Raw genomic sequence first — 25697 nt, forward strand, 5'->3', positions numbered from 1 at the left:
CAGAGGACAAACTGTTGGTGCGCGTCTCACTGGCTCTTCTGTGACCAGGACAGCAAGTCTTTTTGGTGTATCAAGAGCTATAGTATGCAGGCAGAATAATGCACACCACAACATGACCAACATCCAAATGGAGTAACTGTCGACGCAAGAAGCTTTCTGAAAAGGATGTCTAGGTATTAACCTGGAATGTATCCAAAATACATAAAACCACAGCTGCCCAACTCACTGCATATTAAATGTGCAGCTGGACTCTGTTTCCTATAGGAGATCCTATTGCTAAAGATAGCCAAATATTTGGTCACTCATACCAATGACAAATGTCGGTTTCATTGGTGCTAACAGTGCAAATGGGCCGTGGATAATTTTTAAGCCAAAATGGGGTATTTTGGAGGAGCAAGTTAAAAAAACTGTACACCTTCAGCATCACAGTGACCTGGCCACTGTTCTAGAAGAGGAATGCCTCAAAATCCCTCTGGCCATTGTGAAGGATTTGTATCTGTCATTCCCAAGACAAATTGATGGTGTATTGGTGCCATAAGGAGGCCCTATATCATACTAATAAATGATTGTGGTCTAAAACCAGGTGTTGCAATTTCATTGTCCAACCTCTGTAAATTCTATATCTAAATATGTCCTAAAATGAAGAGAACAGCAACCAATGCTTCTGACGTACACGGGTAAATGAACGTAGTTACGTCAGTGCGACGTCGAATTCTGGCTCTTAACCATTCTTTCTAGATTAGGGGGTTATAAGCTTTCCTAAGAACATTTAAACAAGAGACTAATATAAAAATTAAGAGGAAACATCCAATTGTTCTTTAATTTATCTTTGTACTGCTTGGTGAAATGTTTTACCCTATATCTTAAACTTAAATATTTAGACATTTGTAAATTTCGCCAGCAACCCCCCTACCCCTTTCGGATAATGGACTCTTCCAGTGATTCGAAGTGTTAGCGGGAGGAAGTTGCTGTTGTAGCATCGGACAGTTTTGTGGGGAACTCATTATAAACTTTAAAGTAAATACTACCTAAAATAAAATACTAGAAAATGTCATTTTAAAATATAAGAAACCTAAATGCTTGATGGAAACGTTGTATGGGAGAGATTAAAATATATCCGTTATTTAAGCTCAGTAACTTCGTCTATTATCAACTAGCATAGCTCACCGTATGTTTACAAAACCTACATACCGGTAGAAACAATTTAGATAGTTATTTGATGTTTTTTGTTCAAGGCCTCCATTGACCGTCCTTGTGGGTAAAGATGGATGTATCAACCTGTTTGAAGTCTCTTCTGTTGGCCATCCGTCAGTACAGGAATAACAAAAGCGCTTTAAATGCATCACAGCTGCAGAAACACATTGAAGTGAGTGAGAACGTTTTTCAATGCGGTAATTCAAACAATCAGTTTTATTTGTGTGATCCACCTAATTCTGTCATATTTTTGTCACCCACACGTTCTTCCAAAGTCGTATGACTTTTTAATACTGTGAAGTACAAAAGGAGATGTTAGGGAATTACAGTCTCAGTAAACATTCATTTTCATTCATCAAGCGAATGATGAATGAGGCTGTCATACTTTACCTTTAATGCTTTGGAAGGAAATAAACTGTTAAATAGTCAGTATATTTTCTTCTAGTTATGCTCTAAAAAGTGTTTTTAATCTTTTAGATGCCACAGGCTCAGAAATATTATCATGAGATCCTCATTATATGTTATTTTATAATGCTCATAATAATATTATCCCCATTCTTAAATTTAAAAAGCAATTATATTTTCATGTATAAAGACTTGTTATAATAATATAAATATGTGTGTAATATATATTAAACAATATTTCAGTGTCTATTGTTCTTATTTTGCATTTATCATATTTTCTAGTTGCTAAAGTACTGTACTCTTGGATGCATTATTAATGTATTTATTTACTTAAATCAATTTTGTATTTTGATCACTTTTTTATTATTTACAATATAAAATATCTAATACTTGAACTGCTATTTTTTTTTTTAATTCTACAGGATGTTTGTGGGCTGAAATGTGGTGTAGTGCTGTTCTCAGGTCAGCTGCTGCCCAGCGAGTGTCTGAGTGGACTCATGGAAGTAGCTGGAGACCCCAACACCAATCACACACTGACGGGGACCATTATATCCCTGCTGGCACAGTTTGGTACTAAACTCTTTAACATGGTTATACAGTCAGTACATAGTTTAGTCACAAACACATCCCCAACTGTTTACCCATGCATGTACTTTTCTTAACGGCCCAGCAGCTTCTGATGGTGAGGCCAAAGAGGCTCTTCACAGCAGCTACAACTTCACTGGCACTCTGGCAGCCATAATCCACTGCAACACAACCACACCAGAAGAGCCTCTTGTGCTGCAGGTGAGAGTCCTGCAGTTTTTTAAGATGAAGTCTGCAATTGAAATGCGTCAAAACACATACTGGTCTTGGCTTGTTGGTAACATGGACATGAGGTCTTAACTTAAGATGACCTAATTGTCCATGTTATCAACAAGCCAAGACCAGTATTGTGTTTTTGATTCATATTCAATATGACTTACACTACCATTTAAAAGTTTTGGGGCAGATTTTTAAAAATGTTTTTAAAATAAGTCTCTTATGCTCACCATGGCTACATTTATTTGATCAAAAATACAGTAAAAACAGTAATATGTTGTTATAAATGTTATTATAATTTAAAATAACTTTTTATTTATTCCTCTTATGGCAAAACTACATTTTTCAGTCTTCAGTGTCACATGTTCCTTCAGAAATCATTATAATATGCTGATTTGTGCTCAAGAAATATTTATTATCATTATTGAAAACATAAAACATAAGCTGCGTAATATTTTATCAAGATTATTGGATGAATAGAAAGTTCAAAAGAAATCTTTTGTAACCATGTAAATGTCATTACTGCCACTTTTTTTGTATCCTTACTGAATAAAAGTATTAATTTCTTTCAACAAAAACCCAAACTTTTGAACAGTGTATGAATTACTTTCTTAAATGCCATTTGATTGCACAGATTTTTTTCAAGTTGGGTTGAAGTTATCCAAACGGACTGGATTAAAAATACAAACAGATTACCCTGGGGATTATTTTATTTGGTCATGTGAATAATGTCCCTGATGGTCTCCACAGTGCCTTAATGTGCTGCAGCGACTGACCTACAACGTGAGGACTCTGCATTGTGTCTCTCACATCCACGAACTCATCAGCTTTCTAATGCAACACGTGTAAGTACTACAACATTCACTTTTCCGCTTTGTGTTTTGATGTTTGTGTGATGTAGATGGCTCAGCCACTTTTTAGCAGAGTATTCTTTGTTTATAAATGTACCGATGGTGTATATAACTACACTACTGTTCAAAAGTTTGGGGTTAATAAAACCAGTGGTGAAATAGACAATTCTAGACAAAAGCAGCAAATGCAGTTTTTAGCACAAGAGGCGTTTTAATCGTAATACACCAATACTTACAGAGTATTATGGTCAGAGCATTTTTCAGGTTATAAATTATAAAACTCAACCTAAAACCATTCATGTTTGTGGGATGTGCTGTCAATAAGGGCCACAAATAAAATCATGATATTGACAAGTGGTCTTGTATATGAAATGCTTTTTGGTTTCTCGTTCAGAGGAAACAGGCTTGTGTAGTGGAAAACCACATAACTGAACTGAAGCGTAGTTTTTGCTTTTAATCATGGGGGCCGGTCTGTCTTGCAACACTCTTTATAAGGTGCAAGATGCAATAAACTATTGTCACAGAAATGCTTACATGTGCCAAATTTCACAGAATTGTGTACACCCCAGATTAGTGCAAGTATACTAAGACGAACAGTAATTGTTTCTTTTTACTAGTTTTAAAGTATGCATTTATTAACAAAAAAAAATATACTGAAATGCTTCAGAACAATTCTATTGTATTCAAATAAATGCTTTTATGGTTGTCTTTAGCCAGTCAAGTAATGATGACACTGTAAAGGCATGCCTGGGCCTGATGGCCAACCTCTGTCGACATGACATCTCAGTGCAGTCACACATCAAATCTCAGGTGAGAATCGGCATTAGCTCTGCATATAAACTCTCAATTCGAACTTTTATCATTTTTGTTCGTGAACTAACCTGCTGATAAATATTATGCCTACTTTTCTTTTTTTTTTTTGCAGAGTAATGTCAAGGCTTTCTACAGAGCCTTGATTAATTTCCTGGGTCATAACTGTCTGACCGTGGTCGTCTTTGCGCTGTCCATTTTATCAAGTTTGACTCTTAATGAAGAGGTTGGGCAGAAGGTAGGTTAAGATGCTCAACTGTCTGTGACACAGAGAGCTGTTGTTGGTTAGCTCACGTATCTTTTTCTTCATCTTGTCTTGTGGATGGAAACAGACCTATACTTGTTTGCATGTGTGGAATTGAGGTTGTATTAGTTTAATGTTTTTTCTTTTGCAGCTGTTCAATGCAAAGAACATTCATCAGACCTTTCAGCTAATCTTTAATATCACTGTCAATGGAGATGGCACATTAACCAGGAATTATGCTGTGGACTTGTTAGTGGATCTCCTGAAAAACCCCAAAATAGCTGATTACCTGACCAAGTATGTGTTTATTGGAGTTTGATGGCACTGTTTGAAATGGATTTTTAGGAGGAGTGTCTGAACATGTTTTTTTTCTCACGTTAGGTATAAACACCTATCGGTCTGTCTGTCCGAGGTTCTCGGGCTCTTACACAGCAAAGATCCTGATACTGCATCAAAGGTGAAATACATTGTGTGTGTTTTTTTTATTGTTATGCATTAGTATATACAATTTTCAGTCATTAAACATTAGCTTGTAGATCTAAAGGTCTATGGAGAGGGTGGGGTTTATAACCCCTGGAAGATCCCATTTACAAATCAATACCAAAATACCAGTAAACTCGGTGATGTCTCAGACAGAGCTTTATAATTGGCCCAAAGAAAACTTTCTTGCGTCGTCACATCCTGCCATTCTACATGCTCATACCAGTCATCCTATTCTTTGTTCACACATAGTTCAATCATACTGTTAATTTACTGGTAATGTTTCAACTGCCATTGCCACAAATAACTGATTTACTGGAATTTAATTTACCAATAAAGACTGTATGTGTGAAAGGGGTTAATGAGAGACAAATTCTAGTCCAAACTGGTGAAGATAGTCATAAGTTCTTGTCTGTGCAGGTTATGGAGTTGCTGGTTTCTTTGTGCTCAGTCCCTGTCCTGCGTAAGCTTGTCTGTGAGACGGTGCTCCGACCTCCAGCCCCTCGAATACAGCCTGGTACTAGAAAAGGTGTCCAGGCTCGAGGGTCCGAACCAAGTTTAGCACTCGTCCACTGGGTCACTTCACCTCTGGATGGTCCAGAACAGTGCTACATGCAGGCTCTGTCCCTGCTGACTGAGCTTTTCGAAGTATGCTGGTGTTTCTTTCAATTCAGTTTATTTGAACAATGTTTTCCCAACGCCTGAGTAAATAAGCTCAATGTGAGAAGAGAACTCCCTTAGATGTTATGTGTACAAAGTAGGGATGTGCTGACATCACAATTCTGTCCATAATTATAAATGATTCATTAATTTTCATATTTTGGCCAAGAACTGATGTTAGATAAATGGATATTAAAACAACATTATGTCTAAATAAAAACCAACACTAAAAACTAAAACCAGTCATTTTAAATGCCTAAAATGAATGTAGACATCACAACATTATAATGTACAGTATGAACAATGGATATTCATTTTAAGATTACTTTTTAGTGTTATTAAATTGTTAGTGTTTTTAAAAATGGACTAAATGAGTGTTTAATGTATGATGCACAATTAAATATCCAATTTTGACCAATACTGATAAATAAAAAAATTTTTGCATCCTTAATACAAAGAATTTTAATAGATTTAATTTAATTCAAGATATTAAATAGAATTCAAATATTTTATTAAATTATTTGTTTGTATATGAATTATATATTTCTGATAATTTCTATAATATTTTTTCTGTAATAAATTAGGATTCCATGCACAATTCAAATAGTTCAGATGTAGGTTGGGATCTGTTATCATGTTAGAGACTTTCCGCCTTATTATTCCATTAATTTCTGCTTGTGTTCATCCAGGAGGCGATTGATTCCTCTCTGTGCTGCTCAGCTCAGTCGTTTGTGGAGCTCCTCCTACAGGAAGTGTTGGTTTTGCTGCAGTCTCCAGACTCCACTGAAGGAGACCAGCTGCTAAAGAAACACTGTCTACGTGCAGGCCGTGTCGTTGACTTTCTGCTAGATATCCTCACTTATTCAGCACAAATAATCACACTTCAACACACATCAGAGATCAGTGTTAGTAGCCAATCGAAATGGGCTTTTCGAAGGCCGATGTCAATATCTACACAGCCGATGGCATATATAGTAATGGGACATGCTAAACATTACTGATATTGAATAAAAATGTATTGACAGTTTATAAATAAATTAGAATATGTAGTGAATTAAATAATTACAACCAAAAATGTCAACATAGGAATTGTTATTCACCGATATCAAATCTCAAAATATCTGCTAATTTATTATTTTGGCTTATATATATGAATTGACCACTAATTTTATAGTCGTACATGTATTGTATCTGTCTGATTCTACTGTGTGCAATAGTAGAGATATCCTTAACTCTTTCACTGCTTTGTGGCGATGATGCTCTGAGGATGCTGGTGTCTCAGCGGCTCAGTCCTGAGGTGTGTGTGTCACAGGTGGAGCTTCTGCTTTCCTACTGTCAGGACCTTGCTGGGTCCACCTGCACGACCTCCAACTACCAGCTCAGGTAATTATATATTTTGGAAGTAATACCTTTTTTGGTATTAATTTAATTGAATAATTTAATGATCCATTTAATGCATCCTTGCTGAATAAAAGAAGTAAATTCTTAAAAAAAACTGTAGTGTACCTTCTTTTTGGAGTGGAAGTGAAAGTTTTCAATAAACACACTATGGTAAACACTGGTATTGTGGTTTTTTAAAGTTGTCAACGTATGTATCTCTAGTCAGGTGTGCTCTGAGGTGGTGTTGAAGACTCTAGAACTGATGAGCCACCTCAAGCAGCAGATGCCAGACATGGAGACGTCCTTCTACAGGATCCTACAGGTACAAGACTTATGCTGCCCTTCCTCAGAGTTTCTGATCACTCTATTAGATTTATAACGCTTCCTTATACATGACCTCTTTTCTATTGCATGCAGGATCAGCGCATGGTGACACCTCTCTCATTAGCTCTGACCTCGAACTGCAGAGAGCATGTGCAGGTAGCGCTTCGCATACTTTTTGAAGCGGCCCCACTCCCCGACTTCCCCTCTGTCATGTGAGTCAACAGAATACATCGCCACAGTGTGAACTTGTACTTTTCTTTGGTGTCAAAATGTACAAAATGTTTGTTGTTTCAAACCTGAACGAATTTCTTTCTTCTGCTGAACACAAAAGAAGATATTTTGAAGAATGTCGGTAACCAGAGAGATGACGGCACCCATTGACTTCCATAGTAGGAAAAAAATACTATGGAAGGCAATGGGTGCCGTCAACTGTTTGGTTACCGACATTCTTCAGAATATCTTCCTTTTTGTTCAGCGGAAGAAAGAAATTCATACAGGTTTGTAACAACTTGAGGGTGAGTAAATGATGACAGAATTTTCATTTTTAAGTGAACTATTCCTTTAATGATTGAATTTACATAGGAACGTGCTTAAAAACGCTCAGAAGTCATTAGAAATCACACACTGGTAACCACCCACAAGGCCCTAGCATTGTGGTGAAAAGTTTTTGCACTTTCAAGTACTATGTGTTCGTTTTAAAAATGTGTGAATGTTGTTTAGCAACCAAATTGTACACTACCATTTAAAAGTGGGGTAAGAATTTTTAATGTTTTTGAAATAAGTCTCTTATGCTCACCAAAGCTGCACTTATTTGATCAAAAACACAGTAAAATTGTGAAATATTATTCCAAATTAAAATACCTGTTTTCTATTTTAATATGTAATTTATTCCTGTGATGCCAAAGCTGAATTTTAAGCATCATTACTTCAATGACTTCAGTGTCACATGATCCTTCAGAAATCATTCTAATATACTGATTTAAAAAAGCATGATATATATTTTTTATATATATATATATTTTGCAACATTGTCTAATACTGTTACTTACTTATGATCAATTTAATGCATCCTTCCTGAATAAAACTATTTTTAATTTCTTCAATCTTTCATTTCTTCAAGTCTAGGGGACAGTATTGCTGCGAATAATGCATATCGTCAGAGGGACGGCGAGTTGTCGATCCGAAGCAGTTCTGCTTGTGATGATGTGTCCTTCGCAGGGAAGAGTTTTTCCATGATGCATGCTGAACCCTCTGGTTCTGCTTACCACAGTATCGACAGCCTCATCAAGAAGCTTCGGAACGGAGTAGAGGTGACTGCATGTGTCTGGATATGAGCAGCTGGCAATGACTTAATAGACCTGTGACCACAATGTCTGCAAATGTTCCATTGTGGGTTTAGTCGCTTGTATTTCCGAATAGACAATAGAAACGGGTCAACAAGTGGGTGGCATGCTCGAATAATGAACCAAACATCGTCAAAGGCATTTGAATCAAACTTGTGTTTTGTTTCTCATGTTGTGGTGTTGTAGTTACAGGAGAAGGTCAAAGATGTACACATGTCAGAGGTCATTGATGTGTATGAGCAGAAGGTTTCTGCACTCGCGGTAAGTGACCAAGTTATGTAGAATCTTCCTGTGTATATATAACTTGTGCAGATGTTTGTCATTATATGTACCTTTATCTATGCAGTGTAAAGAGAGCCGTCTGCAGGACCTTTTGGAGGCCAAAGCACTCGCACTGTCACAGGCTGATCGACTTATTGCCCAATACCGCTGCCAGAGAGCTCAGGCGGAAGCTGAGGTTTCATAAAAAGATGATTTTTTCTTTTCCCCGTCTACAATGCTAACCACTTTCCACACCACTTTTTGTCAACTTTTTTTTTTGTATTTTTTCAATTATGCATGTTTCTTGAGTTGCATATATGAGCACTTTTATTTTTTAACACATTTAAAACATATATATTTGACTGCATGAGCACATTTATTTTATGTCTTATGCTCTTCTTTATTGCTGTTTGGCTCTTTTCAAAGGTTTCATTTCTTTCAATCTTTTTCCCCCATTCTAGGCACGTAAATTAGCCTCTCTACTGAAAGACACAGAGCGGAGGAAAGAGGATCTGCAGACGGAGTTGAATGATCAGCTGTTGGAGGTGGAGAGGCTGAAATCGGACAGCCAGCAGCTCCTGGAACACAACAGCCGTTTGCAGGCAGTGGCTGACCAGCATCAGGAGCTGAAGGGCACATACAACCAGCTGCTCAGTAGGTCAGTGTCCCTCTCTCACACACTCAGAGACAATTTCTTAGCCATTCAGGAATGGATCCGTCAAGTGATTTGTTTTAGATAAGCAACCTCTTCTTTCTCCTCTTCCCTTTTTTTTAGGTATGACAAGGGTGAAGGGATGCTGAAGGAACTGCAGGCTGCCCATATCTCTCTTACCCAGCAGGCCGAGGGGCTGAAAAAGATCAACGAGGGATTCAAACTCCAACAGGAGAGGTCAGTGTTTCAAACGGTGGTTTGAATGTCAGGGATTTTTGACTCATTCAAGGGTGGCATAAAGCATAACCCAATTCTAATAATAATCTTAATCTTAAAAATTGTATTAATATTATTTTTGCTACTATTATTATTATTAATAAAAAGGTTTCATCAAATATTATTGTTTTATTATTAAAGTTAAACTATGCTTCATGCCACCCTTAAATTAGTACAATTATTATATTATGATTATTACATAATCCAACTCAAATAATAAAAAATATTATTATTATTATTTTTCACTGAAGCTGGGTTATTTGGAATGTCACCCTTGAATTAGACATTAATATTATCATTAATAGTTGTTATATTTTTAACAATAACAAATAATAATAATAATTTATTATTTTATTAATAACAATAATTATTATATATACATTATATATAAATATAATTGTAATACTTTATTTATTATATATATATATTATTTATATACTATTATTATTTATTGGAGTTGGGTTTTCAACCCTGAATGAGTCAATTTTTATTGTTGTTATAATATTATTTTTAACAATAATACAACAAATAATAACACTAATTTATTGTTGTTGTTATAATAATAATAATAATAACAACTATATTACTAATTACTATTATTATTATATTAATTAAAATTTGTATATATATAAAATAAAATAATTGTTGTTATTTTTTATTGGAGTTAGTTTACCAACCCTGAATATGTCAAAAATATTATTATTAGTAGTAGTATTGTAAATATATTAATTTAACAATAATAATAAAAAAACTTTATTACTACACCCACAACAATAATTAACTTGATAGAACTAAACTTGACTGTTAATTGAAAATGAATACCTTGAAAATGATTGAATGATTTTCAAATATTTGGTCTTCTATCTGCTCAGGACTCTTGCAGAGATGGCAGAAAAAGAAGAGCAGATAAAGGGCCTAAAGTCAGACGTGCAGGAGAAAGACAGAAATATAACAGGTGAGAAAAAAGCTGGAGTCATATGGGTTTAATGCACTTTCTGCTGTTTCCGTCATACACACTTGTGTGTTTGGTGAGAAGTATACAATTATGTGTCTTGCTGTGCTGTATTAGGTCTTCAGAATGAGCTGAAAAGACAAGAAGAGCAGATCCATGAGATGGAGGAGAATATTTCCATTCTCAGGAAAGAGCTTAATAAGACAGAGCAAGCCAGGAAGGACAGCAGCATCAAGGTACCGTCAACACTCATTCAAACCTCTCAATTCATACGGTCTATTAAACAAAACACTCATAATTTAGCTTTAAATATATTACACCTGTTATATAAACGACAGATAGGCCGCATAATGATCTAGTGTGTTTTCTGTTGTTGCACTCATTTTGTAGGCTTCCTCTCTGGAGCTGCAGAAGTCCCAGCTAGAGGCCAGGGTGGAGAAGATGGAGGAAGATCTGAGCAAACACACACAAATGATCGCCATGATACACAGTCTCAGCAGCGGCAAACTCAAGGACGTCACCGCCAACCTCTCTCTGTGACACACACATTCTCATGTACACTTCACATGCTTAATGAAGTGAAAATAACTTATTTAATCACTTATTTGTCACTTTTAATTTGTACATTTTTAATTTGGTCACTAATCTGTTCAATGTTTTCATACTTTCATGAGCTTATGTATGAATGAATTGTAGACAGAACATTATTCTGCTTTCATTTTGGATTAAATTCATTTGAAATTATTTCAGACTGAAATTATTCAGCGGCTAATATGTGTCGAATTTTAAAATGTTAATCCTTGGCCACTAGAGGGCGCCGTACAAGCACAGTTTTTAACAGATTAAACCTTTCCCCCTTTTTGTTTTTTTCAATTTACAAGAATAGTTATTAATGCTTTAACAACAACAACAACAAAATCCTTATTGTTTTATCCAGATCATCATAGAATGTCTATCAGAGGCATTCTAGCCAACTGGACATGTTCCTACAAAAGTGAGTTAAAGGTCTTGTGAAACAGAAAATGTTCAGTTTCACTTTGATAAGAATGTTTTACAGCGGAATGTGTGTTTTATTAGGGTCAGTCATGTTAAAGGTGTGACTTCCTTGTTAAAATGATTAGGCATGGAAAAATCACTGATTTCACATTATTTCTGTTTATTGAATTCATAAGTGCTCTCTTCCATTTAAATTGTTTATTAATTATTAGTTTAAATTTGAATTACTAGTTTAGTTTAGAAAATTAGTGTGTAGAAAACAACATAATGTGCAAATAAACCAGAACAAGAGCAGGTATACTAATGCATAACTCTGAAATAGTATTTTTTTTGTGTGTGTGTAAAATATTCTACAATAAATTGTTTTATTTACAACTTTGAAAATCATTGTTTACAGTGTATAGAAAAACAAAAAATGACAGTTTATACAGCTCAGAAAATAATAAAACATTATTAATAAAAAGTATTATTTCACATTAAGTTTCAGTGTTGCATTTGACTTTTTGTCAGAACCTGATTTTTTACATTCTTCATAGTTTTGACTAGTTGTTTGTCAGCCAATCAGATGTGGCCGTATGCCAGCACACTATACCACACATTGGCTCTTTGAGTGATATTCTGACATCTGAGTGTGAATGTTTCTTCAAGAGACATGTGTTAATCTCACTCGTCTGTTTGAACATTCTCTCAGATTCTCACAGTTTGTCAGATTTAACGCACCAACAGCTGATAAATCAGTATCAAATTTCAAGTTTGTTTTATAGATATATAGCACATTTAAAAACGGCAAGCACAGCTGACCAAAGTGCTAAACAACACAAAAAAGAAAAAACACAGGGCAAACCACACATCCATGACAGCAGCTCACAGTGAATTAAAAGCCAGTGAATCAGAAACCACAAACAACTGACTAAAAAAAGTAATTGTTGAACTATTTTCTTAAATGTTAAAGCTGTATTTGGAATAAAAAGCTTAGTGTAAAACAATTTCCCGTAGATTTCCTAGACTTTAAATAGAAGAAGAAGAATTTTCCGCCACCTAATTCTGATTTATTTGTAAAATGAATCGTATGATGAAGAGTTGTTGTTTTATAGCTGAGGTGTGTCTCCGTTTCAGGCTAAAGGTATGATTTCCTTTATCACTTGATTCGTAACATGACTCAGAGTTTCACATAGTTAAGAGTGACTTTCCAAGCCCTGTTATGGAATGAGGCAAATTAACATTTTTTTTATTTACATCATTAACTTCATAGCCAAATTGATCTTCATTAAATTAAATAATACTGCAATTTAGATCGTAAACAAATAGGTTTACATGTAAAAGAACAGCAAAAAAACATGATTGCCCCTCACAAAGTCCATTGTTTAGTGTCTTTTATCAACATGTGGATAGACAGCTTAAATATCACAATCATTGTTGGTATGTTGATGTTGCCATGGCCACAGATTAGCAGCAATTCAAACAATCAAGCAAAAAATAAAACTCGCTTGTTTGCATATTCTGTTTGAGTCACAGTAACTTACTACAAATCGTAACTTGCTAAGGACTGACTCTGTTGGGTTTGGTTCTCTTAAGAAAGTGGTTTCAGAAGATGGATTAGTGTGGAATCTGCTGAAACCGGTTTAATGTTCACGTCATGGAACTGAGACAACAGAATGACAAGAATCTGATCTATCCACTTCTGTAATGTCAAATATTTCAAAAATGGGAAAGATAGAAGAAAAAGTCCTTCATACAGAAAACATTCTAAAACCTCAAAGCTTGAATGTCTGTAAGCTGGCAGTGAGTTTAGAAGGACTCTCGAGTCTGGGCAGTGACTGCTTCAATGATGCTTCAGACTCAAACCAAAGCCAAAACTTGGAAAGTACAACGTGTTTCAGAAGCATGTTTTCATTCCGCTCACTGGTTTCTCCGGGCATGTCTTTGCCTTTAATAGTCTTCTTATTTATCTTCAGGCTTTTACTGGTCCTCGTTTAATTTAAGACCTGAGTAATAAATATGAGTTGTGCAAGGTGCTGGGATTTCTTGTCATTTTCCCATCCACAAGACTTTTCATACAGACTATAAGAATTTGTTAATCCATTTTAAAAGGACTCTACGGACTTGATGAGAGAGGAATATGTCGCTGGCTTATCTGTTGTTTCTTGTGGTGTTCCCTCTCTGGTATTTATCTGTGTGAAGGCACATGGCAGCTCAGTTTTAGGTTAGCACATTGAGGTAAAATGCATACAGTTCTGAGTTTAAAAGTTAAAGAGGAAGGCAGATTCATTTGAATGACATGAAAACTGTGGATATGGTAATGGTCCAATCTCTTTGGACTATCCTATCTCTTTTTGTTAAATGTCAAATGTATAAATAAAATCCTTATATAACAATGAAAGAAAAAAATAATAACTCACGTCTCTTCTTTTTTATCACAACACAAATGGCAATGGCAATAACAATGGCAATGGCAACAATGCCTGCTATAATGCCGGCCCTTACTGATCCTGTTAATTTCTCGACAGTTTCCAAACCTGTATGGAAAGAAAAGAGGGTTCAATCTCTTTGACTGATATCTCAAGTGCTATGACCATGTTCAACACATTTGTATCTGCTTTATATATATATATATATATATATACACTCACCGGCCACTTTATTAGGTACACCTGTCCAACTGCTCGTTAACACTTAATTTCTAAGCAGCCAATCACATGGCGGCAACTCAGTGCATTTAGGCATGTAGACATGGTCAAGACAATCTCCTGCAGTTCAAACCGAGCATCAGTATGGGGAAGAAAGTTGATTTGAGTGACTTTGAACGTGGCATAATTGTTGGTGCCAGAAGGGCTGGTCTGAGTATTTCAGAAACTGCTAATCTACTGGGATTTTCACGCACAACCATCTCTAGGGTTTACAGAGAATGGTCCGAAAAAGAAAAAAACATCCAGTGAGCAGCAGTTCTGTGGGCGGAAATGCCTTGTTGATGCCAGAGGTCAGAGGAGAATGGCCAGACTGGTTCGAGCTGATAGAAGGGCAACAGTGACTGAAATAACCACTCGTTACAACCGAGGTATGCAGCAAAGCATTTGTGAAGCCACAACACGCACAACCTTGAGGCGGATGGGCTACAACAGCAGAAGACTCCACCGGGTACCACTCATCTCCACTACAAATAGGAAAAAGAGGCTACAATTTGCAAGAGCTCACCAAAATTGAACAGTTGAAGACTGGAAAAATGTTGCCTGGTCTGATGAGTCTCGATTTCTGTTGAGACATTCAGATGTTAGAGTCAGAATTTGGCGTAAACAGAATGAGAACATGGAACCATCATGCCTTGTTACCACTGTGCAGGCTGGTGGTGGTGGTGTAATGGTGTGGGGGATGTTTTCCTGGCACACTTTAGGCCCCTTAGTGCCAATTGGGCATCGTTTAAATGCCACGGCCTACCTGAGCATTGTTTCTGACCATGTCCATCCCTTTATGGCCACCATGTACCCATCCTCTGATGGCTAGTTCCACCATGTCACAAAGCTCTAATCATTTCAAATTGGTTTCTTGAACATGACAATGAGTTCACTGTACTAAAATGGCCTCCACAGTCACCAGATCTCAACCCAAAAGAGCATCTTTGGGATGTGGTGGAACGGGAGATTCGCATCATGGATGTGCAGCCGACAAATCTGCGGCAACTGTGTGATGCCATCATGTCAATATGGACCAAACTCCCTGAGGAATGCTTCCAGCACCTTGTTGAATCTATGCCACGAAGAATTGAGGCAGTTCTGAAGGCAAAAGGGGGTCCAACCCGTTACTAGCATGGGGTACCTAATAAAGTGGCCGGTGAGTGTATATATATATATATATATATATATATATATATATATATTTGGTGTTTGTTTTATTGCTTTATATAAACCAGACCTGAAGCTTTCTAGAAATGTTGATATACCTCATGATAAAACTGAGGCTTGCATAGTGTATCTGTCCTCGTCTGCACTATTGCTGTGTATGTTCCCAATTGCGCTTTATTAATTCATTTAACATTTCTCATTTGTTAGCATAGTGCTTTTTACAATACACATCGTTTCAAAGCTGTTCATGATGACTCATCCTGCACTACACAGATTTTTGACCAATCAAATGCTTCAGAATGAGAATTCCCCACCCCCTAATACTGTGGTGTAAACTAACGGCTATTTATTTAAAAGGGGGCACAGCAGAGTTATTTCATCTTCCATTGAGATTTCCGAAACAGAATACGTTACATTCTGATATTACTAAAAATGTTCTGTGGACTTTATTTTCATTGAGAGTTTATCATATCGTATATCATATTTCCAATGGAATTTACAGTAGTGGAAAATGAAACTAAAATAGAGCTGCCGTTACTCACCTAATCTTATATATTCTGTAACTCAACAATATTTCAATTTACCTGGCTCTTCCAGAGTAGCTGTCTTTGTCCTGTCCTTACTGGTTATGGAGCAGGTGTATTTGTAGGTACTTCCGATGACACCCACTTTAAGTTCACTTGTCACCATAAACAGTTTTTCTTCTGTTTCCTGGAAAGTGTTCAATGACTCGTTCGCCAGGGGCTCTGACGACCACGAGACATCTGGTTTTGGATAAACTCCACTGGTCTTACAGGTGACGGTATCATTTTTTAAAGTGATATCCACCGATTTAACTGGAGCTAAAAAAAAATAGTTACAGTATTTATCTTTCTAAATAAGGTCTTAATTTTAAATGACTATTTCTAATGCTTTTTTTCACTATATATACCACAAGTATAGCACATTTAGACTCATAGGAAAGAAAGGTCATGAGATATGACTAGAATTTCTTTAAAAAGTCATTTTGTTAAAGTTTTTATTTAAGAGTTTCAGAAGTTCTTCCTCTCACCTTCTACAGACACAGACACAAACTTCTCATCATTTGTTTTTTCATTGGCAGTGTAGCACCTGTATCGGCCTTCATCTTGGACCCTGATGTTTTTTAGTAAGAGTGATACATTTCCATTTTTAATTTCAGATTGCGGTAACAGGGATGTTCTTCCCTTGTAGTCCTCGGACTGATGGCCCAACTGGTCTTGATTGTAATAGAATGAATGCACTGGTTTACTATCCTTGTACCAGTGGATGATGTCAAGGATGGTGGATGTGCAAGGTAACAAACATTCCGCAGAGTACATACAAGTGACATGGATGTCTGTAGAAACACCAGTGTCAAAAACAAAACACAAACATACCGTCATAAGACTATACAGGTGTATTCAACCACTGTCATGTGTGTTGTAAGTCATTTTATGTCAATAAAATCATGAATAAAACCACTTCAATAAGGTCATGGAGAATTATGCTGAAATAGCTTTTGTGAAATGCCATTGGGTTCAATGGAACATCTGCTTCCAATAAGTCTGCAATCATTTACTTGTGTATCAAAGTTCAAATCTGAGTAAACCCATTCTGGTGCGTTTACTTTCAGCTGAAAGTGGTTAAAATAGTATTTTTTTAAATGAATGATCATAACATTAGTATAAATAAGAAAAAAAAAATTATTCATCTAAAATGTAGGTATTACAGTACATCTGGGATCGATGACAATTATTTCTATCTCTGTAAGCAATAAAAACAATCACCCTGTAGTTCATGACATTTACATGATAACAAGTTAAATAAACATTGATACAATTAAAGTTACTTTAATTGAATTACAGAGGTTCTTATGTGACTGTACAAGGTTGAGTTAGTGAGATGAGACACTTTTGAGGCTGTATTGATCTGTATACATATCAGACATGAAAATAAATGTCAGTATATATATTTTAGTTTCTTACCTCCTAAAGTTACAGGCAGAATCCACAGCAAGATCACCAGCTTCATAATCACATAATATTAAACTATTTGTGTGTCGTGTAGTCTGTCAGATTTCACATAATTGACATAACCAGTCTCTGCTGACAAACAGGGAGTTACTAACTCTAGTGATGTTACGTCTGACACCGACGCTCCGAAGCTTGCTTCAAACTCGAACGGTCCTTGCAATGAACCACTGCTTCGGAGCTTGTATCATTACGTCATTAGTCACGTGAAAATGACGTCTGAAGCAAACGCACTGCAGAGCAACAAGGGGCGTGCCTCAATTTGGGGGCGTTTTACAACCAGGTAGGCGTTTTACAATCTCTCTGCCTGGTTTGCTAAAACTTGAGTGGGTGATACTTGAATACGCTTTCCCCATCAGATATTCAGATATTAGTGATAGCGAGAAAACGGTACAGTCTATGGGTGAAATGAGGAGAGAGGTCACCTGTCCTGCATATGGATGTAAGTGGATTTGTGTAAATTCTCATTTTACGTCAGTTAACGCTAATTAGTTTGTGTAAACTTGCTTGCAACACGATTAAGAAAAGCTCCAAGAGGTCTGCCACTTACAATCTATCGCTAACCACTATTAGCAAACATTCGCTAACTTTTTGGTGCATGCGTTTGTTACTTTAGTGTTGATAGTGGTAGTTTGCTTACTGTCGGCGTATTGTAATATAAAAAAATAGTTAACGTTAGCTTGTCAGACTAGAAAACAATAATTGTAAACAAATATTAGTGGGCTATTCCACCGAATTATGGCCCGGTTTCACAGACAGGGACAGGGTTTAGCCTAAACCAGGATTAGTCCATAGTTCAATTAGGACATTTAAATAATTTTCATAAACATGCTTAGAAAAAAAAAAACATTACTGGTGTTCATCTTGAGACAAAACAAAGACACTGATATATTTTAAGATCAGTCAGTGCAAGTGTATTTCAGTTGGAACAGCTCAGACTTATTTGGTCTAGGACTAGGCTTTAAAATTGTTTGTGAAACCAGGGGATATAGGTAGCCTACTAATATGTTCTATAAATACAATAATAAAAAAATAAATAACTATAAATACATTTTAAGGAAAGTGTTGTGCACATTAATCTAACTGCAAATTGTCTAATTAAAAATGATTAAAAACGATTAAATTTTTTTTGTGGATAAATTACGTTTTCATTCAGTCCAGAACCCACTCCCTAGTCCCTTCATATAAGAAATGGTGTTTGAGTGTGAGGTGCGCTGTAAGAAAACAAGAAAAGCTGAAAAAGCATTGCTTGTTAAGTTTATTATTTTTAATATCAATTTTAATGTAATATTTATAATTTTTCTGTTATTTATATTATATCTCATAACCCTAACAAAAACCTCTGCAGACACCTAGATTTAAATAGAAACATGATTTGACCTTTTTTAGCTGTGAGATCAGCTCACTAGTCAATGTTCAACACTTTTCATTATATCAGTGCAGGCATTAATACCTCACATGTGTAGTCAAACCTATAGACTAACATAATTATGTACAGTGGAGGAAACTTGTTAAATTAAAATGGATGAAATTGTTGTCTATTCACCACATCACAATTCAGCGGAGAGGACAAGAGCCTCAACCACAGCGCTACCTTGCAGATACTAATTTATTCACATGCCCCTTCTGCACATCTCAAATATGTAAACCCAGACATTATCATCAAATAGTGGCCCATATAGCTGGGCATAAAATAAGGCCCCAGCAGCACCTGATCCACCACAACAAACTCCTTCGCTGGCCCCAGCAGCACCTGATCAATGAAACTTGATATACTGTATTATTAATGTGTTTTTATGTCATACATTTATCAAGATTGGTCATGGAAATCCAGCAAAGAAAGAGAAGGCGGACTGACAAGCCACACAAAACTGGTATGATTTATTTTGTTTGAGGTGCTCTATTATTTATAGTAAATGTTGACTGTTATTTACTGATGTTCTTCATTTGTCCCTTCATAGTGGCAACTGTTGACCAACCCCTGAACATACAGGAGGCATGTATTTGTTATTACTCAATTTATAAAATGCAAGGGAATCATTATAACCACAAGAAGTTCAGATTATGTTTTGTTCATGTATAGCTTCCTCCGCTGGTCCTTCGTGAAATCTTCCTGGAGGTTGTGCTTCAAGATGGTGATGTTGCAATTGGCTCCCTTGCCCTCACCTGCAGGTGCTTCAACAGCATTGTGAGCATGGAAAGTTTCCGCCGAGAGGCTCACTTTCGGTGGTTGGACAGTAAGTTTTATTAGTGTCACTGTTTGGTTAATCACAGCTCTCTCTGTTTTTCTCAGTTATGTATGGTTGAATATTAAGACAATGATGAGGTCAGCTGACAACTTTTTTTTTAGGTGTCGTGAACTGGAAGGCATTCAGTGAAAATGTCAGAAACCTGTACAGGGTTCCATACAGTCTATCCAGATGTCTCCATTTTGATACTACATACAAAGACTGTGGCGAAGGCTACAGAGGAAGAGGGCAAAGAGGTGTGTTGCAGGGGTTCTATGGCTCTGATGACTCCCCAGGATACTGCGGAGACTGTTTCTATGTGGCTGTGGAGGAAGCATCTAATGTTTCATGCAATGTGTTCCTCATGTTTGAACTTGCCACATTTATTGCTTATTTTATTTGATTGGATTGGATGCTCTCTTTTTTACTATTACATTAAATAGAGAATGCTGCATTTATCAATACAGTTTTTCATCATATTGGTTACAGTATCTATACGGTCAATAAAGTGATGCTAATGTTTAAAGTTTTCAGAGTCATTATTCTAAGTAAACACATTTTACCTTAATTTAAAGGTCAATACGTTTTACTTTATATATCATTTAATGTAAGCTACAAATATCACTTAAATATCAGTCATTACATATAAATATATTTTGAAAAATACAGGTGAGAAAGACCAATACAATAATTTTCACCATTGCTTTACAGTAGGATTTGGTAACTTTATTGGAAATTGAATTTTTCCTTGTTAATCACCGTTACAACTTGATTTATGTTGTGTTGTTCACACACACACAAAACGAAAATAAAACTAATGTAATTATAAATAGTTGAGTAATAAAGTAATTTTTAATACTTTTACCTTTTAAGGTTTACATTTAGAGAAAAATTGCATGTAGGTAGGAGAGAATATTATAAAATATAATACACACTCACAGGCTATAACAACATTTACATATACATTGCGACAACATTTATGTCAAAATAAAATCCAGCTACCTATTTTCTTTAAAAAGGAATTCTTTCATAAACCAAATTTCCCGTTATGTTATAAGATACAGATCTTGTATAACTATCTTATGAAAGAATTCCTTTTTATATCTTATGAAAGAATTCCTTTTTAAAGAAAATAGGTAGTTGTAGCCTGTATTTTATTTTTTACATAAATCAAATGTTGTCGCGATATAGACATAATAGTAAAAATCAAGAAAAAACCCGAGAAATAATAATAACGCATTTCCGCTTCTGAAAGTGCTATAATAAAATTTCCGCTTCTGAAAGGGCTTCCGAATCCGTACGGTTATGATTGGATGGTTGGAAAATGCCTAGACCGGTTTGAAAACGCCCATTAATTGGGAAACACCTTCTTGTTGTTCCGCAGAGACCTCTATTTGGGAGAGACTGCTTCACTCCTGTAGTGAACCACCTGACTGCTTTGACAGCCCAATCCAGTGTTGACAGGTTTGAAACCTGGCGGCTGTATTTCTTATAAAAGTGAAGCCAAACCATGGCAACTCCGTGGGTTGTCGTAGTCGGTGTTTGGATTGGTGTTATTGTTGAGGAGAGTGGATTGAGTTTATTGCTGAGGAGAGTGGATTGAGTTTATTGTTGAAGAGAGTGGCAAAGAAATAATTACACACACACACACACACACACACACACACACACACACACACATCATGCTTAATGTTTTATTATCAAGGTGAACACATGAAATTCATCAGTGTCTGGAAACTTCACCTACATAAATGAGTTTCACAGCACTACACTGTTTCAGCTTTGATCGCCTCGGTAAACACGTCATAAACGGGGCGTTAACATGGTGGTGTAGAGATGACACATTACAACATATAAAATATCACAATCATGATTATAATTATTTGCCGCCTCATACTAGCCTGGCATGCCAGACCTACATCAAGATGTTAGGTCTGGGAACTCTCCATTGAATGCCTCAATCCGAGGGGCGGGATAAACGGTTACCTTTCAAAATCCCTCTGCACGCAATAGGATAATAACGCTACAACCAACCAGAGCAACGAACGTTTGTGGATGAGTGAGTCCCATGCGTTTTTCCACCAGCGGAGCTAATTGATATATTAAACTTTTGCCGTATCAGGTCGGCAAAACTCCGAACACATCTTCCTTTTTTAAGAATGACTTAAGTGGCGTTCTCTTAACTCCAAGTCCTCCAGAGTCGCGGCCAAAGTCGATTCGAAAGACCGCTGCATCTTCATTGTTTTCAAGTAGCAGGGAAATCACCTATGGAAATCACGCGGAACGTCATGAACTGTGCCGTCATTGTGTTAAGCCCGCCCGCCGACTCTATACACGATGTGATTAGCCTGACCAGTTTTTGGTTTTTCCAGCTCAAAAGCCTATGGAGAGTTGCTAGACCACACTGGCTGCGAAATAATTTTCGCTGCCGCTAGGGTGCGTCTAGATTTCTATACGGTGGCCGAGAGAGCTCAATGCGCTGCAACTGAAGAAAACGCATGCAAATAGAAGAAAACACATGCAAATAGAAAACAACGCGTGCAAATAGAAAAAAAACACATGCAAATAAAATAAAACGCATGCAAATAGAAAAAAACGCATGCAAATAGAAAAAAACGCGTGCAAATAAAAAAAACACCCGCAAATAAGAAAACATCTTCATCAGTTTCACAACACACATGTGCTCCAAATACTCACAACACCACCAAATACATAAACACGCTGCAAATAACACAGAGCACAACGGAAATGTTTCCAGGGGAACCAAATAAGTGACGAACCCGGCTAGGACGTGCTGGCATCCATAAATCTATGCGTGCTGGTGCTTACAGCTTAAAATTATACTTTATTTATTTGTTTATTTATTTGTTTGTGCAAAACATACAGAGATTACATTTTTTATGACATACAACTTGTATACAATGTACAAAATGTATTAACAATATGTTCAATGTCATCAGAATACAAATGAGAAAAGAACAATGAGCTAGAAACTAAAATAAATAAATAAAAAATATAAAGAAGAAAAACATGAAGGAAAGATATTTATCTATAGATCAGTTACACTGTACAAATTGTTTCATGTTATTACATTTTCATAAAGAAAAGTTTCGTAAGAAATGTTAGGTAATTTGGGGTCCAAAATTTTTAAGTTGAGACACAGATATATAACGCATATTTTAAAAGCTTTTTTTGTAAAATAAAAATAAAAATGTATTTGCATCCGTTATGTTAACAGCATCATATTTCTGTCGTAAGACCAGCTGATGGACGCCGTGCTGCGTTGTCATGGGAACATCCCACGTTGTCTTTAGTTGCTCCCTTCATCAAGCGTTCCACACGGCTGCCTAACAGCACACTAGAGCCTTGCTCACTCCAAAAGGGCTCTGCAATCTCCCCTTCGAAGGGAGTATGGCATAGGGAAGCTCACGAGCAATAAGCACGTCTCGGCCGGGTTCGTCACTTATTTGGTTCCCCTGGAAACATTTCCGTTGTGGTCTGTGTTATTTGCAGCGCGTTTTCTGTATTTGGTTGTGTTGTGAACTTTTGCAGCGCGTTTCCTTATTTGGAGCACACGTGTGTTGTGAAACTGATGAAGATGTTTTTTTTAATTTGCAGGTGTTTTTTTCTATTTGCACGCGTGTTTTTCTATTTGCATGTGTTTTTTTCTATTTGCATGCGTTTTTTTCTATTTGCACGCGATTTTCTCTATTTGCATGTGTTTGCTTCAGTTGCAGCGCGTTGAGCTGTCTCGGCCACCGTATTTTCTAGGCTAGCCTCCTACTGGATTCTAAAGAAATTACTTTTTTTTAAAGACTAAAAACACCTCTGCATCTCAGATTTTAGTAATGCAAAGTAGAGTTTACTATTGGTCAAATATTACTCCGTTACAAGTAAAAGTTATAAAGACCTATTTTTACTTAAGTAAAATTACATAAGTAGCCTACTCGTTTTTAAAATTACTTAAGCATCAAAAGAAGTAAATGTCAATGCATTGTTTTATTATTGTTGCATGTATTATTGTTGCAACAATTGTTGTATGTAATACTTAGGCCTACAGTATGCCCCTGAATCTATGCCTGCCTTCCTACCCATATCAATATCAAATTTATTTCTAGAATACTTTGCTTTATACAGTAGCCTACATTTACAAATACAGTAGACTTTGTTACTGTCCACCTCTGATTATTGCCGATAAATAAAATAGCCTACTATGACAAAGCTGTTAAGAGGTAGACTGATTATAAGCTTCAATATTACAAATATATGAGCATTTCACATAAAAGGTTTAAATGAGTGAAAGAGTTGATATTTAAAGGTAGCCTTTAGGCTACAGCTACACCATAACGTTTGTCCTTCTCGTCGCCATCATTGTTTGGTTGTGCTTTGACTCTGCGACTGCGGAACTTTCTTTTACTGTCTATGCTGCGGATAATTAATATGATTATCCTACTGCTCATAAAACATATACAAGGCTTAGGAGATATAACCAGTTTAGATGGAAAAGATTTCAAGTTGACTAGCTGAAGACGTTCCCCATTTAAAGACACAGTAGCCTACTTCCTTAAAAAAAAGTTCCAGCAAAGCGCTACAACAACCACAATAAAATGACTCAAAATAATGCTTTACAATAAACTCTGTTAAAGAGCTACATATGGAAATTTTGTTCAATAAAATAGGCTACCTTACTCACCTGGGGCCTCACGTATAAACGTTGCGTACGCACAAAATGGGCATAGAAATATGCGTACGCATTTTCCCACGCATATATCGGGATTTATAAAAAATAAACTTGGCGTAAATAAGTGCGCACCGTAAGGATGCTCTTGACCGTGCGTGCGCACATTCTGGAGACAAAGGGAATTGGCGACACAGATGGTGAGGTAGTGAACTGAAGTTAGATTGTAGAAAATAAATGTGAGGAGAACGATTATAAGAATTAATGACATTTAATTTTCACTCCATTTCATACGTTACATCCACATTATCATGAAGATTAAATCCAACAGTGTTATTTGTGCCGATTGTTTTAGGCTATAAACATCTAGTAAAATCCAAACGTAATTCAAAGTGTATAAAAAAAAATTAATGATAATAATCAGCGCTGCATTACAGTCACATTGTCCACAACGGGAGCGCAGGAGGACATGGCGCGACTAGGCCTACATGTGATACAGAATAGCATGAAATACCCTTTTATTAGAGAACTGCAGAACACAGTGTAAAAAGGAAATGTTTTCCTTAATGTACATATATCATAAAATGTCAAAGTCTGCAAATACAGTCATGAAGCACAATCGCTAGGCTACTCATCATCGGTCCTAACTACGGTGTTCATTACAAAACCGTCAAGAAGTTTGTGTTCACAATAACATTTTAAATAAAAAGAATGATTTAAACGGTTTTACTTCGGATATAAACATTTAGATTAAACATGCCATTCTCATTAATGGAGTTTCACTTAAACTAGCTACATGAAATCATTACTGAGAAGTTACAAATATATATATATATTCAATAAATAGAAATAGATTTGTTGTGGATGCAATGCTTTTGAACACTTTTCTCTCTGTCATGCTGTGTTTTAATGTTTTAACTGATAGCCAGAGCCGGATTAACGCAAAGGCAAACTAGGCACGTGCCTAGGGCCCGACTGGCGGGATGGGGCCCAGACAAGAGGGATACCTTTTTTTTTTTTTTTTTTTTTTTTTTTTACAAATGTCCTATCTACAATTTATTTCAATATTTATTAATTAACTAAAAATAGTGACGATGTTTATCTTAACCATAGACTGTTACATTACGTCACATTAACGCCAGCCCATCAGGTGCTGCGAAGCAAAAGCCTAAATAGGCACGCAAAGAAGCACAGCTCTAATGCAGGTGTGTGCGTTGTCGTCATCTATTTTGGAGTGATTGCAATGTATTCTAAATATAAACTTGTACTGTAGATCAGCGTCATTTCTGGAAAAAC

The 25697-nt window shown here is 36.2% G+C and overlaps 2 protein-coding genes and 1 long non-coding RNA gene across 3 annotated transcripts; 2 read left to right on the forward strand and 1 right to left on the reverse strand.

Annotated features, from left to right (window-relative positions):
• The first annotated feature begins 940 nt into the window (after nt 1-940).
• cip2a (cellular inhibitor of PP2A) lies at nt 941-11399 on the forward strand. The gene is made up of 22 exons (XM_056249060.1): nt 941-1017; nt 1236-1366; nt 2022-2169; nt 2273-2385; nt 3151-3245; nt 3965-4061; nt 4177-4299; nt 4457-4602; nt 4687-4762; nt 5206-5433; nt 6135-6278; nt 6668-6828; nt 7048-7147; nt 7243-7361; nt 8270-8459; nt 8679-8753; nt 8839-8949; nt 9215-9411; nt 9529-9642; nt 10554-10636; nt 10751-10869; nt 11024-11399. The coding sequence occupies exons 2-22, from the start codon at nt 1265-1267 to the stop codon at nt 11171-11173; spliced, it is 2691 nt and encodes an 896-aa protein (XP_056105035.1). The 5' UTR covers nt 941-1017; nt 1236-1264; the 3' UTR covers nt 11174-11399.
• A 2360-nt stretch (nt 11400-13759) lies between these two features.
• On the reverse strand, nt 13760-17554 carry hhla2b.2 (HERV-H LTR-associating 2b, tandem duplicate 2). Its single transcript, XM_056249417.1, has 5 exons — nt 17451-17554; nt 16517-16822; nt 16050-16307; nt 14029-14145; nt 13760-13800 (listed from the first exon to the last, which is right to left on the reverse strand). Exons 1-5 carry the CDS (start codon nt 17494-17496, stop codon nt 13760-13762), a joined length of 768 nt encoding a protein of 255 aa, XP_056105392.1. The 5' UTR covers nt 17497-17554.
• A 1771-nt stretch (nt 17555-19325) lies between these two features.
• Nucleotides 19326-20027, forward strand: LOC130083976 (uncharacterized). Its single transcript, XR_008806885.1, has 3 exons — nt 19326-19369; nt 19457-19732; nt 19846-20027. It is a non-coding gene; the product is annotated as an uncharacterized LOC130083976 (long non-coding RNA).
• The last annotated feature ends 5670 nt before the right edge of the window (nt 20028-25697 follow it).

Source organism: Rhinichthys klamathensis, unplaced genomic scaffold, assembly GCF_029890125.1.
Source record: "Rhinichthys klamathensis goyatoka isolate OS25496 unplaced genomic scaffold, OSU_Roscu_1.1 h1tg000059l_1, whole genome shotgun sequence".
NCBI classification, from domain to species: Eukaryota; Metazoa; Chordata; class Actinopteri; order Cypriniformes; family Leuciscidae; genus Rhinichthys; species Rhinichthys klamathensis.